We start from the raw sequence: 18,163 nt of genomic DNA, 5'->3' as shown, positions 1-18,163 counted from the left end.
TCCGCATCAGGTGGCCAAAGTATTGGAGTTTCAGCTTCAACATCAGTCCTTCCAATGAACACCCAGGACTGATCTCCTTTAGGATGGACTGGTTGGATCTCCTTGCAGTCCAAGGGACTCTCAAGAGTCTTCTCCAACACCACAGTTCAAAAGCATCAGTTCTTCAGCGCTCAGCTTTCTTTATATAGTCCAAGTCTCACGTCCATACATGACCACTGGAAAAACCACAGCCTTGACTAGATGGACCTTTTTAGTATCACACATACAGTGTTCCTGAATAGTATCTAATTCATTCAACAAACTTACATTAATGCCATGTACGTACCAGGCATTGTTTTGCCTCTGGAGATTCACAGTGAACAGATTAGATGTAAATCCCTCTGCCTTAAAATTTAAATTGTTAGTGAAAACAAATAAAATATATATAATATTCCCCTTGATGATGAGGGTTATGTAGAAAAAAATAGAAGGAAAGAGTAATAGTGAATGCTTCCACTAAATGGGAGGAAATTGTGTAGTTTATAAGAAGGTGATGAGGTTTCATACTGAATGATGTAAGTCAGAAAGAACAATATTGTGATATTGCTTATGTGTGAAATCTTAAAAAGTGGTACAGATGAACATATTTACAACACAGAGATTGACTCAAAATGTTCAAAAAACAAACTTGTGGTTACCAAGGGGGGAAGAGTAAGGAAGGGATAAATTGGGAAATTGGGATTGATATAAACACTGTGTGCTTAGTCATGTCTGACTTTTTGTGACTCCGTGGACTATAGCCCACCAGGCTCCTCTGTCCATGGGGATTCTCCAGGCAAGAATGCTGGAGTGAGTAGCCATGTCCTCCTCCAGGGCATCTTCCCAACCCTGGTCTTCTACATTACAGGTGGATTCTTCACCGTCTGAGTCACCAGGGAAGCCCATGCACTATTACTTACAAAACAGATAAACTAATGGTATCCTACTGTGTAGCACTGGAAACTGTTCAGGACTCTTAATGACCTATATGGGAATAGCATCTAAAAAGAATACATGTATGTATATGTGTAACTGACTCACTTTGCTGTACAGGAGAAACTAACACAGCATTGTAAATCAACTATACTCTAGTAAGTAAATAAATAAATAAATAGAATGATCAGGGAAAGCCTTAATGGGAAGTGGGTATTTAGTATAGAATTGCGAAAAAGGAAGCTTTGCAGACACATAAGAATGAATATTCTAGGAATAGCAAATACAGAAGCCCCCAAATTTCAAGGAACAGCAAGGAGGCAGTGGGGCCAGAGCACAGTGAGTTAACATGTAAATAGTACAAAATCATGTCAAAGAACTTATGGCCCTGGGGGAGGCCCATAAATTGTCCAGCCTTGTAGGTCACTTTAGGGACTTTGTCATTAACCTTGGATGAGATACGGTTTGGACAATTTTTAGCGTAGTAATTCTAGGATAATCTGAATTACATCTCTGTGTTGAGAATAGGTTATAAGGGGGCAAAAGCAGCAGTAAGGAGATCAGAGAGGATTGCAATTTTCAAACAAGATGATGATGATGATGTCTTGGACTAGGGTGGTAGCAGGTGAAAGTGTGAAAAGGAATTGAATTTTGGATTTCAATTGTTTGGAAGGTCAAGAATGCAGGACTTCCTGTTAGATTTTATTGGCTGATGTAAAGGAAATAGAGGATCCAAGGATGACTCCTGAGCAACTGGAAGGGTTGAGTTCACATTTTCTGACCTGAAGAGTACTGTGAGAGAAATGGCTTCCCGGGTGGCTCAGTGGTAAAGAATCCACCTGCCAAATGCAAGAGACAAAGAAGACAGGAGTTTGATCCCTGGGTTGGGAAGATCCCCTGGAGGAAGAAATGGCAACCTGCTCCAGTATTCTTGCCTTTAAAATCCCATGGACAGAGGTGCTTAGTGGGTGCCAGTCCATAGGGTCCCACAGAGTTACAAGCCACTGAACATATGCACATAAGAGTGTTAGGTTTGTGATGAATTTCAGGAGTTTGGCTTTTGACTAGTCAGGGAAGGATTTGGAAAATTGGTGACTAGTGATGTAGATGGAAAACCAATACAGTGCCTGTCTGGAAGCGAAGTGTCATAAATGTTTTATAATGGTCTGACTAAGTCATCTGTGAGAATGAATTCATTAGATTTGTCAATGTGGGAATTATTGGTGATTTGACCAGAACAGTGATTTGACACTGGTGGAATCATCAGATCAGATCAGTCGCTCAGTCGTGTCCGACTTTGCGACCACATGAATCGCAGCACGCCAGGCCTCCCTGTCCATCACCAACTCCTGGAGTTCACTGAGACTCAACGTCCATCGAGTCAGTGATGCCATCCAGCCATCGCATCCTCTGTCGTCCCCTTCTCCTCTTGGCCCCAATCCCTCCCAGCATCAGAGTCTTTTCCAATGAGTCAACTCTTCGCATGAGGTGGCCAAAGTACTGGAGTTTCACTTTAGCATCATTTCTTCCAAAGAAATCCCAGGGCTGATCTCCTTCAGAATGGACTGGTTGGATCTCCTTGCACTCCAAGGGACTCTCAAGAGTCTTCTCCAACACCACAGTTCAAAAGCATCAATTCTTTGGCGTTCAGCCTTCTTCACAGTCCAACTCTCACATCCATACATGACCACAGGAAAAACCATAGCCTTGACTAGACGGACCTTTGTTGGCAAAGTAATGTCTCTGCTTTTGAATATGCTGTCTAGATTGGTCATAACTTTCCTTCCAAGGAGTAAGCATCTTTTAATTTCATGGCTGCAGTTACCATCTGTAGTGATTTTGGAGCCCAGAAAAATAAAGTCTGACACTGTTTCCACTGTTTCCCCATCTATTTCCCATGAAGTGATGCGACCGGATGCCATGATCTTCATTTTCTGAGTGTTGAGCTTTAAGCCCACTTTTTCACTCTCCACTTTCACTTTCATCAAGAGGCTTTTGAGTTCCTCTTCACTTTCTGCCATAAGGGTGGTGTCATCTGCATATCTGAGGTTATTGATATTTCTTCCAGCAATCTTGATTCCAGTTTGTGTTTCTTCCATTCCAGCGTTTTTCATGATGTACTCTGCATATAAGTTAAATAAGCAGGGTGACAATATACAGCCTTGACGAGCTCCTTTTCCTATTTGGAACCAGTCTGTTGTTCTATGTCCAGTTCTAACTGTTGCTTCCTGACCTGCATACAGATTTCTCAAGAGGCAGATCAGGTGGTCTGGTATTCCCATCTCTTTCAGAATTTTCCACAGTTTATTGTGATCCACACAGTCAAAGGCTTTGGCATAATCAATAAAGCAGAAATAGATGTTTTCTGGAACTCCCTTGCTTTTTCCATGATCCAGCGGATGTTGGCAATTTGATCTCTGGTTCCTCTGCCTTTTCTAAAACCAGCTTGAACATCTGGAAGTTCACGGTTCACATATTGCTGAAGCCTGGCTTGGGGAATTTTGAGCATTACTTTACTAGCGTGTGAGATGAGTGCAATTGTGTGGTAGTTTGAGCATTCTTTGGCATTGCCTTTCTTTGGGATTGGAATGAAAACTGACCTTTTCCAGTCCTGTGGCCACTGCTGAGTTTTCCAAATTTGCTGGCATATTGAGGGCAGCACTTTCACAGCATCATCTTTCAGGATTTGGAATAGCTCAACTGGAATTCCATCACCTCCACTAGCTTTGCTCATAGTGATGCTTTCTAAGGCCCACTCGATGTCACATTCTAGGATGTCTGGCTCTAGGTCAGTGATCACACCATCATGATTATCTGGGTCGTGAAGATCTTTTTTGTACAGTTCTTCTATGTATTCTTGCCAGCTCTTCTTAATATCTTCTGCTTCTGTTAGGTCCATACCATTTCTGTTAATTTAGAACAAATGGGAAGACTGGTGGAAATGTAACATGGTGCAGTCACCGTGGAGAATTGGCAGTTCCTCAAAAGGTTAAATGAAGAATTATCAATGACCAAACAATTATACTCCTAGCTATATAGTAAAAAGAATTGAGTTCTTTTTAACTTTTGTCAAAGTAGATAAGAAAAATCTTTGTTTGAACTCAAACAAGTAGATGTACATTAATCTTCATAAAAGCACTGTTTACAATGGCAAGAAAATGGAAACAACTTTAATGTCCATTAGACAGATGAAGGAATACTAGTCTTTTCAGAAAATAGTGGCTGTTCTTTTTTGATAGGACACAAAACTTAGTAAGTAGTAACTTAAAAAAAGACTAGTTGTATCTCTAGCTCTTGGAAATTGTCTAGTTCATCGTCAGCATTGGTACATAGTCATCTTAGCAGCAGCAGCATCTATCCATCTACCCATCTGCTTATCTTAACTTAGCATTTTTCTAAATTTTTGGACTCTCTTTTAGATTATTTTTCTTTGATTTTATTTGTCTTTGTGGATTTTTTTTTCCTATGGATGCACTTTTCTGAAAAAGATAAACTTATGTATCTAGCCTGTAGAAGTAGTATTACACATACTGTTCCAGGCAACTGTTAGATACTAGAAATATAGCAATGAAAAATCATTTCTGCTCTGAAGTTTTAAATTTACCTTAGATTGTTTAACAGCTTGAAATACACTTTTTCAGTTAGTAGTAAAGCTGTATAATTTATAACTCTAGCAGATGGTAGATTAAATATACTTTAAAATAAGTAGTGTTTGATGATTTTTCTAATTAAAACTATTCCATATTTTCTCATTTGACAGAGCTCAAAAATGTAGAGAATAAGTTTCAACAGAAGTTTAGTCATGGCTTGATTAATTTAAAAGATTTTTTTTTTTTGAAGGGGGATAGTTTGGGAAAGAAATGATAAATAATGTAAATGTTACCTCTACTATTTTAACACTATTGTTTATTATTTCTGAATTTTATGAAGCAAATTTTGCATCTGAAATTCTCTGATTTAGCTTTGTTTAAATTAAAAGGATATGGGCCAATCTGAAAAAAATAAAAATGATAGAACAAACTCTTTAAAAATATAACAAAAAAACAACTTTTGCAAATTGTTGCTAGATGTCTTGCCAGTTTTAAATGATCCAAGTGCAGTTATTTTTATTTTAAGTTTATGAGTGAAGCCAAGGATTGCTAGTAAAGTACTATCTTTTCTGGTGACTTTTATATGTTTACTTTTAAATTTGAAATTATTCTGGTAATGTTTCTGTTAACTTCACTGATGAGAAGAATTGTATTAAATCGAGTCAGTCAGAATAGGCATTTTATATACAAAGCTTTTATAGACTTTTTGGGTGTTATTTGTCATTAGTCAATATATCTTAAATTTAAAGCACTTTTGTTTCTCTAAGGGAAATATGTTGATATTTAGGAGGAAAACATTAGAATTCATTGTTCAGCTAGGGTTTGAAGAATGTATGGAATTAATTTGTGGTTCATAGTTTGGTCAGAAAATAAGGTCATGTTTCTGCATTAGCATTCTGAACAGTTGATATCAATCCAACAAAAATCATGCCAAATTAAACATAGCATTTAAAAAGTAATGTTGAAAATTGTTCTTGTAATGTTTGAGTCCTTTTAATCAATTAATTGCTTTTTTGCTACAATAACTGTAGACAGCTAAAGGACAATCAACTGAAATATTCAATTTTACTTAAGCATTTTAGATTATAGAACTGTACTTTGAAACAGCAGCATTGTGTATACCAGTTCTAGGAGCATCCAAGAAATAAAGCCTTATATAAAAACTTATTGTTGTAAAATTTGAGAATAATTTTTTGATTCCTAAGGTTATCAAGAGGTTATCATGCTTAGAATTGTAGCTTTTCAGTTCAGTAAGTTCGATATGACACAAAGGTAATTTTTAAAAATGTTATCTTTGATTTTGCATTTAAGTTCAAAGAATATATCCATTTCATAAGAATAAAGGTGACTTTATTAGTCATTAGTAAGCATGAATTATTAGTAAACATGAGCAGAATACCTTTGTTTTTTTTAAGTAACATCTTTATTTTGGAATAATTTTAGATATATAGGAAAATTCAAAGGTGCTTAGTACAGAAAGTTCACATACATTTCTTACCCAGTTTTCTGTATTATTAATATCTGACACTATCACAGTACATTTGTCAAAACTAGGAAGCCCGTGTTGGTGCATTACTGTTAAGTTACAGACTTTAATTTCATGACTTTTTTTGTAACCTGATACAAAGCAGGGTACCACATGGCATTTAGAAAGTTTCTTTTAATAATAATTTCAATTATGTAATTTTTGAGTATGTAGAAATAATATATGCGGTGAGTTTCAGGGAAGTGAGCGCGCATATACATACATACATATATATATATATATATATAGTTTTGTTAGCATCTAGGTTAATCCTTGTTATGGAGCAGACACTCAGTAAGTATTTGCATGCTTGAATGAGTCTGTGGCACATACCATGAGATTACATACTTTGAAAGTAAAGCACTTGGATCTGTTTCTCTCTTAGAACTAAAAAAGTTTTGTTGAATCTGTGTTTCTTCACAGCTTTCTTTGAAAGTGCAGATTGGTAGAAATCTTAGAAATGATTGAACTAAAGCTGATTGAATAAATTAGTAAAGATAGAATGAGGTTAAAATACCCATAAAATTTTCACAGAATATATGAACCATTTTATGAGTATGGAACTATTATAGCTACATAGCTTTTGCCTTTTTAAGCAATATTATTAACAAAAAGGAGTTAAATAAAAGTAAAAGTAAAGTATTTATATTCTCTGTATGATCTTACTAGACTAGCATATTCAACCTTTCTTTATACCATGGATAATCTGTTACAGCTGTTTTTGTTGCACCTGTTTTCCTGCTTAATAATTAAATTTCCCGAATCTTAAAATTGGCCTTGTTTCCATCAATTCATCATAATAATGACAGTTTATTGCCATTTAATACTAATTTGACTTACTTAATATTCTTATATTGTTTCATAGCTTACTGAAATGCAAGCCGAGAGTAGTTACTACAGCCCTCAAAAAGTAAAATCTAAAGAAGTATTATGTTGGGAACAAGAAGGAACTACAGTTGAGGTAATCCATCAACATTGAATGTACTTTCAGAAATCTTTGGAATGGTCTTTAAGGTTAATATTTAATAAATACAGGGTTTTTAAAGTCATAAATTATATATTTAAAATTATAGCTTTGTATTTCTATTTTGGTGTTCAGTAGTATTGACTGAAAAAAATATTCTTTACTGAAGATTTTACTGGAATATGCAACATTAGCTTATTCTTTCATTCTTTCATTTGACTTGTGTGTGCTCATATGTATGTGTGGATTAATGTTCTTCAAGTGCCAGTCATTGAGGATACAAAGGTTTCAGGATACAGAGACAAATTAGATGCTTCTTTTTTAAATAGGGTTTGTAATCTGAGGAGAATAAATTTGGAAAGGTCATAATCCTAAAGATGTCTCAGCTGATTTAGAAATTCTACAAGGAAAGCCTGTAACATTTTTGTTGAAATCCAAGTTCATAATCCTTCTTTTCCTTCTATAGGCCCTTATGATGGGAGAGCCTTTCTTTGATTGCCAGGTTGGTTTTGTAGGTTGCAGAGCCATGTGCCTTAAAGGAATTATGGGTGTTAAAGATTTTGAAGAGAATATGAATAGAAGTGAAACCGTAAGTCAAAATCTCCCTGTTTCTCCATTTTTTTTTTTTTTTTTGGATAGAATGCAGGGATAATGAGGTGCTTATTGAAGTGTTTAACTATACCAAAAAAATCTGTGAGACTGCATATATCTTTGGCTTCAGAGAGGAACTTTACTGTTTTCCCCTGTAAGAAATTATAGAGCTCAGGGGAATTGAGAAAGTTGGTAGTACTTAACACCTGGACAGTAGTTCCAAATTCTTTCCAATTCATAAATGTTTCTTCTTTCTTGTTTATGGCACTACTTGGAGTTCCTCTTTGGTTTGTTAAAATGTTCTTTGCCAAAATAGGCAGTGAAAATGAAGACAGCATTCCTTGTCTTTTTACAGGACTTCAAGTTGTAATAATTTCTGTTGACTACTGAATTGGTGTTACAAAACCAACGTTTTATTTTCTTTAACAATTTTCCTCCTGTTCAAAAATTTTGCATTTATTTCCAGGAAGCCTGTTTCTTCCTTTGTGGTGAAAATTTGAGTATAAAAGGTTTGACATACCTCACAAATTCATTGTTTGATTACCGAAGCCCAGAAAATAATGGTACTCGTGCAGAATTTATCTTGGATGCAGCTACTCATAAGGTCAGAGCATGTATTTTTGAGCTGAATTCTAGGTTGTGCTGGGGTGGAATACTTGTGCTTGCCATGTTTCTTTCCCAGTAATCTATTCTGAATGCTAATTGTTCATTCAGACATCTAGAATGTATTTATACAGCTTCTGTATCTATTAGTTTATTTATTCATTCCCTACTGTTAAAATAGTCATGGCAGAAAGATGTAGAATTATTTCTTTTCATTTCAGTTACTTTTGAAGTATGGAATTAATGAAAAGATGTGAATAATTTCACATTTTACTGTTTGTTTGTCTTAGTCTTATTTGAATTTTTCATGTAAGATTATATTAATGTACGTTTTATGGAATAAATTTAAAATTTAAAAAATGTACCAAAAATTAGTGTAATAGACTTAGTGATTTACACTGCTTCTAGACTTAATTTTATAGTTGAAAGTAAAGAATTTAATTTTGACCTGCATAATTAACATACATTTAAAGATATTTTAGTATTTTTTAGTGTTTGAACTGTTTCATATAAGTGTACTGAAATATTAACGATTGACTCTATTTGATAGTATGTATTAGACTGTTTTGTGATGGTGGTAAAGGTTAAGACCACACTGCCCTACTCCATGGTAGGTATTCATTAACCAGACATTTTTGACTAAGTGGTGAAATTATCTAGTAGAATTATAGATGTCCTTTTGTGTGGTCTACAGTAGAGGTAAATACTGCCTTTTTTAGAAGTAAATTCTTTGGGTAACCTCTGTTCTTCTTTCTGCTTTGGTGATCTTTTGAGTTGGTACATATTCTCCATAAGGATGTATGTCTGATTCTTGACCTGTCAGGTTTTTAACCCAGTAGTCTGTGCTATACAATGTGTGTTCTGTTCGCTTTGCTTTGTTGGCAGGAGACATACACTGAGATAGCTGGAATGCAAAGGTTCGGGGCATTTTACATGGATTACCTGTATACAATGGAGAACACCACTGGCAAAGGTACTGGTTTCTTTCCTTTATGTTTGCTTTTGCTTGACTAATTGCACTCTGTAACGTCAGAGTTATCTTTTGTTACTTTGGGGAATAATTTAATGTCATGTTAGAATTTTCTTAGATTCTTAACATTTTTAGTCCTTTCTTTGTGCTGATTGAAAATACTATATTTTGTATTATTAACTAGAATTAGTTTTTAATATGTACCACATATTAAAAATTCCGATACATCAAATTTCATGTTGTCAAAGAGCATGAACATTGCCTTTTCTGTATTTAAATACATTTTGGAGGTTATATAGATCCTTTTATTAAAAAAGGAGCTTGTTGTTTCAAACAAAAGTAGAAATATATTTTTCTAGAAATTAAGGACACAGTCTTATTTTATTATGTTTCATTCATTATATTAACAATCAAATGATTTCAGAAATTTAGCTATACTGTGTTGTGCTTTTTATTCTGACTCTTTTTCATATTGAAAACTTAGTCGAAATAGGGTCACCATGTTTTGTTAATTTTTCATATTTTAATACATGATCTCTTTGTGTTAGATAATAAATTAGGTATTATGGATGCAAAGAAGAACAAGGCATTTCTCAAGAAAGCAATAAATAGTATTTATGCACTTAAATAAATGATTTGAATATAGCATGTTAGAGATAGTAATATAAACAGACAGCTAAAAGAGGTCCAAGTGAGAAAGGGATTACCTTGTCTGTGGTGTTGACGACTTCACAGAGGAGTTGATCTTGAAGGATTGTTAAGTTTTGTTAGATGAAAACAGAAGGCAAGAGCAGTAATTTTCTGCTTCCTCTTTTCAAAATGGATTTCTAAATGTTGGTGTTCTCATTGGTCAAATCTTGGATTCACTTCTTTCCCTAAACTCTTCCTGAAGTAATCTTTTCTTTTTCATGTATTTGGGTACCTTCTATATGTTGTTGAAGCCCATATTTGTATTTTTGGTCCATACTTACTCTTTAAAATGTAGAATTAAATATATGCCATGCACAATTGACACTTTCACTTCTGTGTCTCATAAATATCTCAGAATTGAATGTCAAAATTGAATCCTTGATACTCTCATAGCCACAGTCAATGGGATCACAAGGTGGACATGATTGAGTGACTAACGTACACACACATACCCACCTACTACTTTTCCCCTATTTCATGATTCTGTTGCTCTTGTATGCTCAGTCGTGCCTGACTCTTTGTGACCATATGGATTGTAGCCCTCCAGGCTCTGTCCGTGGAACTTTCCAGTCAAGAATACTGGAGTGGGTTACCATTTCCTACTCCAGGAGACCATCCCGACCCAGGGATTGAATCCACATCTCTTGTGTCCCCTGCATTGGCAGGCAGATTCTTTACCAGTGCACCACCTGGGAAACCCATTTTCATGGTTTTCTTATTGGAATATTTTTACTTGCTCTCTTTTAGCTGTGCAAGCCAGAAATCGGAGAATCATCCACATCACACTCTCTCTCCTAACATCTAACCCTTCAGAACATTTCATCACATCTTCTCTATAGACTCTCTCTTGAATCTATCTTTTCTTAAGTCCTACCATTAATGCTCTCATCCATTCTTTTATCATCTCTAGATTCTAGTAGCTTTTTCACTGGCTTTCTCTTTCCACTCTTGCCCTCCTGTGATCCATACTGCAATCAGACTGGTTTAATTCTGTGCTTAAAATCCTCACTGCCTTCGCATTGCTTTATTTAAAAATAAAATTCAAATAGTCGACCCAGTTTTGGTCTTGAGTTACTTGGTAGACAGTGATAATCATTACAGAAGATAGAGACAAAAAAGGAAGATTTTTGGAGGAAAGGATGTGTTTTGAGGTACCCATGGACATTGGTAGAGATGTTTCAGGTTCTCCACTACAGCGTTGGTATGAAACTGCTGGTAATCCAAAATGGTATAAAATGAAGAAGCAGTTACCTTAGTGCAGACCTTGTTAATGGATGCACGAAATAAACGGAGATAAAGCTCAGATACTCAACAGACACAGTTCACAGCTATGGCAGCTTGATACTGAGATTCTGAATGTAGTTCCTGGGGAAGGAGCTTGCTGGAGCCCCCTCTCCATGCTGGGGCTGCCTGTGAAATGCTTTGCTGAGAGACAAATGGTGAATGCTATTTTCACCTTCTTATATAAAAGTAAAAATTATCTTCAGATTTCTTTTGATTAGGGGAACAGGTATTAATGTAGAACTTCTGTAAAAGAAAAATGGCCTAAAGCTAACTTTTGAAAAGCAAGGGATAATTGTATATGAAAGTGCAATTCCAAAGTCTCTGTTCTAAGAGCTTGGCAAATTTTAATTGTATTGTAGTTGTCAAAAGTAAGCTGGTAGGTTTCTTCTTGTTTAGTGTGGTGTCTTCTGCAGGTGCTGTGTCTTTGGTATTTTCTGAGCAGGTGAAGTTTGAAGTAGTCTGCCTTTCAAGTAAAGGAAACCTCACACTGAAAATTTTGTTATTTGTATGTATTTGTTTCTAAAGTTTTTAAAAGATTGACACATGATTTTATATTTACTTAGGATGCATATTTATTTTCTGACTGACATGCTGGTAGTTTGTTAACTTTTGAATTTTTCATTTACTTCATTCCTGCGAATAATATGCATTGTTGTATAATCTTTTAACTTTTTAAACAAAATGTTAGATCATAACATACGAACAGAAAAGTTCTGTACGTTTGTGTACAGAATAGCAAAGAAATATAAGCACCTGTGTGTTTCCCACATGAGTTGAGTAACAGGAGATGTCAACATTGCAAGCACCCTGTATGTTCCTCTTCCATCAAGTCTTCTCCTTCCCTCACTGTAGGAAATTGCTGTTCTGAGATTTGTGGTCATCGTTTTGGTTTACTGCTTACCTAGATACTTTCTCAGGTGTGTGAGCAGATAATTTTTTTGAGAACAAATAATAAAAATCCACTGTTAATTTAACTTGTGAGTGTCACATGTACATTAAAGATATGTTCTTTCATTCACCCAACAATCTGTTCATTTATTCGTTGCCTGCTTTTTGGTAGCTGCTTTCATGTTTTTTTTCCTCATTGTGAATCTATATTCATTTATAATATGGTGATGGTGATAATAATAGCTAGTATTTGTTGAATGGTTTTAAATGGAAAGCACTCTTCTAGATGTTTTACGTATATTAGCTTACTTAATCTTTGTAATAACCCTGTAAGGTAGATAACAATATTCCCATTTTCCAGATAAGAAAAAAGCCAGTCGTATACAGATTTCATAACTTGGCCAAGATCATGCAGCATATATGTGGGATTTGAACCCAGAAAGAAATGGCAACCCACTCCAGTGTTCTTGCCTGGAGAATCCCAGGGACGGAGGAGCCTGGTGGGCTGCCGTCTGTGGGGTCACACAGAGTCGGACACGACTGAAGCGACTTAGCTGCAGCAGCAGCAGCAGTTTAACTCTACAGCTTGCATTTGTCCCTGCTCTGTTCAGATTTTCTTCTTTCTTGGATTACTTGAAACAGGAAATTTGTGGAATTTTTAGTATTTATATACCTAAGGAAAATATTTTGAATTCTCAAGAGATTAATTTTGAATTCTTCAAATAAATATTTTACCTAAAATTCTTGGTTTGTTGTGACTTGACATTTATTTGTTTCTGTAGTTCAAATTTGGCTTCCCTTGTGGCTCAGATGGTAAAGAATCTGTCTGCAATGCAGGAGACCTGGGTTCAATTCCTGGGTTGGGAAGATCCCCTGGAGAAGGGAACGGCTACCCACTCCAGCATTCTGGCCTGGAGAATTCCATGGACTGTATAGTCCACGGGGTCTCAGAGTTGGACACGACTAAGTGACTTTCACTTTTACATCTGAGATGAGAAGATGGAATAGAAGAACGTATACTCATCTTCTCCTGCAAGAACTCCAAAATTGCAACTCGCTGCTGACCAACCATTGACAGGAGAATGTTGCTGCTGCTGCTAAGTCGCTTCAGTCGTGTCTGACTCTGTGCAACCCCATAGACGGCAGCCCACCAGGCTTCCCCGTCCCTGGGATTCTCCAGGCGAGAACACTGGAGTGGGTTGCTATTTCCTTCTCCAATGCATGAAAGGGGAAAGTGAAAGTGAAGTCACTCAGTCGTGTCCTACGCCTAGAGACCCCATGGACTGCAGCCTACCAGGCTCCTCCGTCCATGGGATTTTCCAGGCAAGAGTACTGGAGTGGATTGCCATTGGCTTCTCCGAGGAGAATGTTGGATCCCACCACAAAAATATACCTGACTTCCAAGGGCAAAGGAGAAGCCTCAGCAAGATTGTAGGAGAGGTGAAATCACGTTTAGAATCAAACCCCATATCCACCAGAGATTCTCAGAGGGCTCAAACAAAACCTTGTGTTCACTAGGAGACTCCATAGAGACTGAGCCAGACCTGCCTTTGAGTGTTTGACTGTCTCCTGTGGAGGTATGGGTCAGCAGTGGCCTGCCCCAGGAGCAGGAGCCTGGGTGCAGCAGACCTGGGTAGGGAATAAGCCCTCTTGGAAGAGGTCGCCATTAACCCCACCATAGAGCTGCCAGAACTTACACAGAACTGGGAAATCAGACTCTTGGAGGGCACAAACAAAACCTTGTGCACTCCAGGACCCAGGAGAAAGGAGCAGTGACCCCACAAGAGACTGACCCAGACTTGCCCATGAGTGTCTAAGGGTCTCTGGCGGAGGCGTGGGTTGGCCATGGCCTGGTGCAGGGTTGGGGGCACTGAGTGCGGCAGTGCACGCATGGGACCTTTTGAAGGAGATCGCATTATCTTCGTTATCTCCACTATAGTTTGGACAGCACAACCACTGCCCATCAACAGAAAATTGGATTAAAGATTTACCCAGCATGGCCCTGCCCATCAGAACAAGACCCAGTTTCCCCTCAGTCAGTCTCTCCCATCAGGAAGCTGTCATAAGCCTCTTATCCTTAACAGAATGAAAACCACAATCGCAGAAAACTAATCAAATTGATCACATGGACCACAGCCTTGGCTAATTGAATGAAACCATGAGCCATGCTGTGTAGAGCCACCCAAGATGGATGGGTCCTGGTAGAGAGTTCTGATAAAATGTGGTCCGCTGGAGAAGGGAATGGCAAACACTTGAGTATTTTTGCCTTGAGAACCTCATGAACAGTATGAAAAGACAAAAAGATTGGACACTGAAAGTGAACTCTCCAGGTTGGTAGGTGCCCAATATACTATGGGAGATCAGTGGAGAAATAACTCCAGAGAAGAGACGGAGTCAAAGCAACAGCAACACCCAGCTGTGGATGTGACTGGTGATGGAAGTAAAGTTCGATGCTGTAAAGAACAATGTTGCATAGGAACCTGGAATGTTAGGTCCATGAATCAAGGCAAATTGGGAGTGGTCAAACAGGAGATGGCAAGAGTGAACCATCGACATTTTAGGAATGAGTGAACTAAAATGGGCTGGAATGGGTGAATTACCTCAGATGACTGTTGTATCTACTACTGTAGCAAGAATTTCTTCTCACTTCAGAAGAAATGGAGTAGCCCTGAGTCAACAAAAGAGTCTGAAATACAGTACTTGGGTGCCGTCTCAAAAATGACAGAATGATCTCGGTTCACTTCCAAGGCAAACCATTCAATATCACAGTAATCCAGGTCTATGCCCCAACCAGTAATGCTGAAGAAGCTGAAGGTGAATGTTTCTATGAAGACCTATAAGACCTTCTAGAACTAACACCCAAAAAAGATGTCCTTTTCATTATAGGGGACTGGAATGCAAAAGTAGGAAGTCAAGAGACACCTGGAGTAACAGGCAAATTTGGCCTTCGAGTACAGAATGCAGCAGGGCAAAGTCTAACAGAGTTTTGCTAAGAGAACGCACTGGTCAGAGCAAACACCCTCTTCCAACAACACAAGAGAAGACTCTGCACATGGACGTCACCAGATGGTCAATACCAAAATCTGATTATATTCTTTGCAGCCAAAGATGGAGAAGCTCTATGCAGTCAGCAAAAACAAGACCGGGATCTGACTGTGGCTCAGATCATGAACTCCTTATTGCCAAATTCAGACATAAATTGAAGAAAGTAGAGAAAACTACTAGACCATTCAGGTATGACTTAAATCCCTTATGATTATACAGTGGAAGTGAGAAATAGATTCAAGGGATTAGGTCTGGTAGACAGTACCTGAAGAACTATGGACAGAGGTTTGTGACATTGTACAGGAGGCAGTGATCAAGGCCATCCCTAAGAAAAAGAAATGCAAAAAAGGGAAAATTGTTGTCTGAGGAGGTGTTACAAATAGCTGAGAAAAGAAGACAAGCGAAAAACAAAGGAGAAAAGGTAAGATATGCCCATCTGAATGCAGAGTTCCAAAGAAGAGCAAGGAGAGGTAAGAAAGCCTTCTTCAGTGATCAGTGCAAAGAAATAGAGGAAAACAACAGAATGCGAAAGACTTCAAATCTCTTCAAGAATATTAGAGATACCAAGGGAACATTTCATGCAAAGATGGGCACAATAAAGGACAGAAATGATATGGACCTAAAACGGAAGCAGAAGATATTAAGAAGAGGTGGCAAGAATACACAGAAGAACTATGCAAAAAAGATCTTCATGACCCAGATAACCATGATGGTGTGATAACTCACCTAGAGCCAGACATCCTGGGATGCGAAGCCAAGTGGGCCTTAGGAATCATCACTACATACAAAGCTAGTGGAGGTGATGAAATTCAGTTGAGCTATTTCAAGTGTAAAAGAGATGCTGTGAAAGTGCTGCACTCAATATGCCAGCCAATTTGGAAAACTTCAGCAGTGGCTATAGCACTGGAGAAGGTCAGTTTTCATTCCAATCCCAAAGAAAGGCAATGCCAAAGAATGTTCAAACTACCTCACAATTGGATTCATCTCACACGTTAGCAAAGTAATGCTCAAAATTCTCCATGGACAGACTGGCAAGTCCTTCATTATCCTTAGGCTAACTGGATATTATCTTTACTCTTAATAAGGATAGCCAACCATTCAGGGGGCTGGAATTACCAAACATATTGAGGTGGGCATGAGTAAAATACCTTGCTGAAAAGATGCAGCTAAAAGTCACAGTTTTACCTTTGAGATAGGCGACTGGCATCTAAATTTAAACTGCATTATAATCATGTTGCATTATCTGAAAAAAAAAATAGAATCCTCTAGACTTCATTGTTTTAGAGACAATCTGATGTCTAAAAGAACGGTCTTCTTATGAAGTGAAAGTTTTTAAAAGAAGCCTAGTAGCTCCTGCAGGACTCAAAAGCAGGATATTTGCCTTATTTTTGAATATTTTGATTTGCAACCATAGTCCTTCTGATTATCTTCAAGTTGCCTCATCCTAACAGGTAACTCTAGAAATACCTGGTTTATCTATGGAAAGTGATTTTTCTTTTTATGTTAATGGTAATGTTATTTTCACCTAATATGTAATGTGATTCAATATTATTTACGTGTATCATAAAATATATTTTAAGATTAACTTTGTATGTTTATTTGTGACATTTCCATTTGTATATAGTCATCTTGTTAAGAATATATGAATAATAAATTTAATTTTTTTTGTATGTGGTACTGAAACTAGAGATTGAGCTGGATTCCTTTTTTCTGAAATGTATTTTTGAAAAAGTTATTAAGTGTATGTAGATGGAGAATTTTTGTGTTTAACTAAAAATAGTAAAATGCTAGAATGTTTGCTTTCCTATTTTTGTTGGAATAAACATAAGACTCAAGAATTGAAATTTACTGTATGTTATCACTTAAAATAGTGAATTTATATATTAAAACCAAATATTTAATGTAAGTGTAGACATACTGGATAAAAGGAAATACCTATAGGTTGAGCCAAGATTTTCTTTAGAAAACAACCTTGGTTCCTCTTTGATATATGGGCAGATAAGGGATTGAGGAAGTTGGCTTCCACCCTTGGAGCATGACCATAGTGATTTTATTCTGGAAAAAGTTCAAAGTGGGTAATACCTGTTGTTAACTTCCATGCTCATTATAAAACTCTCAAGTCACCTTTGAATATGTAGTTTTAAGCAATCAATTTTTCAGTGAAACTTCTAGCATAAAATGGTAATAAAATGCAACTTCTTCCAGAATCTGACTTCCCAGTCAACCTAATAGTATTGTGTGCAGCATTACTGGGTATAGGCCAATTAAATGTTAGAGAATAATTTTTCAAGAATTTTAGTTTTATGGCAGATCTTATAACAATAAATAGATAATAGGAATAATTGGTTTTTAAAGTAACTGGTTTCTTTGTTGATAAAATCTCATTTGTATAAAGAAAAATAGATCAGCAGGGTTCTATGTATCCACCTGATGTAGAATTGTTCTTAAGGCATTAAGCTCTAAGCTGTAAAGATAAGAGTAATGTTAAAATACACATTTGATATATCTCATTGATGCTTACAATATTAATATGAATTTTGGCTTCTTGTAGGTTCTGCAAATCAACAAGACTTTTCTTCAGGGAAGAGTGAAGATTTGGGAACAGTTCAGGAAAAGTCTACCAAAAGCCTTGTTATAGGTCCTCTTGATTTTCGCTTGGATAGCAGTGCAGTGCACAGAATTTTAAAAATGGTTGTTTGTGCCTTGGAACATGAATATGAACCATATAGTAGACTAAAACCAGGTTTGTTTTGGCTTAATTCTGAATCTCTTGCAAGTTGATTTGAATGATGCTTCCCTAGTAGCTCAGATGGTAAAGCATTTCACCTGCGATGTAGGAGACCTGGGTTTGATCCCTTGGTCTGGAAGATCCCCTGGAGAAGGAAATGGCAACCCACTCCAGTATTCCTGCCTGGGAAATCCCATGGACAGAGGAACCTGGCGGGCTACAGTCCATGGGGTTGCAAAGACATGACTGAGCAACTAACACACACACGCAAATACAGATGATATATTTAAAGTAAGAGCTAATAGAACCTTCATCCAAAGATTAGTGCCTGTAA

General features: G+C 37.0%; 1 protein-coding gene across 44 annotated transcripts in view; it reads left to right on the top strand.

Annotated features, from left to right (window-relative positions):
- Positions 1-18,163, top strand: part of VPS13B (vacuolar protein sorting 13 homolog B) — an 851,071-nt gene that overhangs the window by 107,476 nt on the left and 725,432 nt on the right. For 41 of the 44 annotated variants that reach the window (XR_008702388.1, XM_055546536.1, XM_055546537.1 and 38 more), the window contains 5 exons: positions 6,932-7,027; positions 7,497-7,619; positions 8,088-8,225; positions 9,110-9,197; positions 17,653-17,844. Coding sequence is in view for 43 of the 44 variants with exons in the window: in XM_055546536.1 (XP_055402511.1) it covers positions 6,932-7,027; positions 7,497-7,619; positions 8,088-8,225; positions 9,110-9,197; positions 17,653-17,844 (637 nt within the window). In the remaining variant the exon portion in view is untranslated. Of the gene's footprint in view, positions 1-6,931; positions 7,028-7,496; positions 7,620-8,087; positions 8,226-9,109; positions 9,198-11,581; positions 11,980-12,020; positions 12,086-12,417; positions 12,809-17,652; positions 17,845-18,163 lie in introns of those variants that run through there. The other 3 variants (XM_055546576.1, XM_055546577.1, XM_055546575.1) reach the window with 3 other exon arrangements.

The sequence above is a fragment of the Bubalus kerabau genome, chromosome 14 (genome assembly GCF_029407905.1).
Source record: "Bubalus kerabau isolate K-KA32 ecotype Philippines breed swamp buffalo chromosome 14, PCC_UOA_SB_1v2, whole genome shotgun sequence".
Taxonomy (NCBI): Eukaryota; Metazoa; Chordata; class Mammalia; order Artiodactyla; family Bovidae; genus Bubalus; species Bubalus kerabau.
This window is presented reverse-complemented; position numbering and strand designations above follow the sequence as displayed.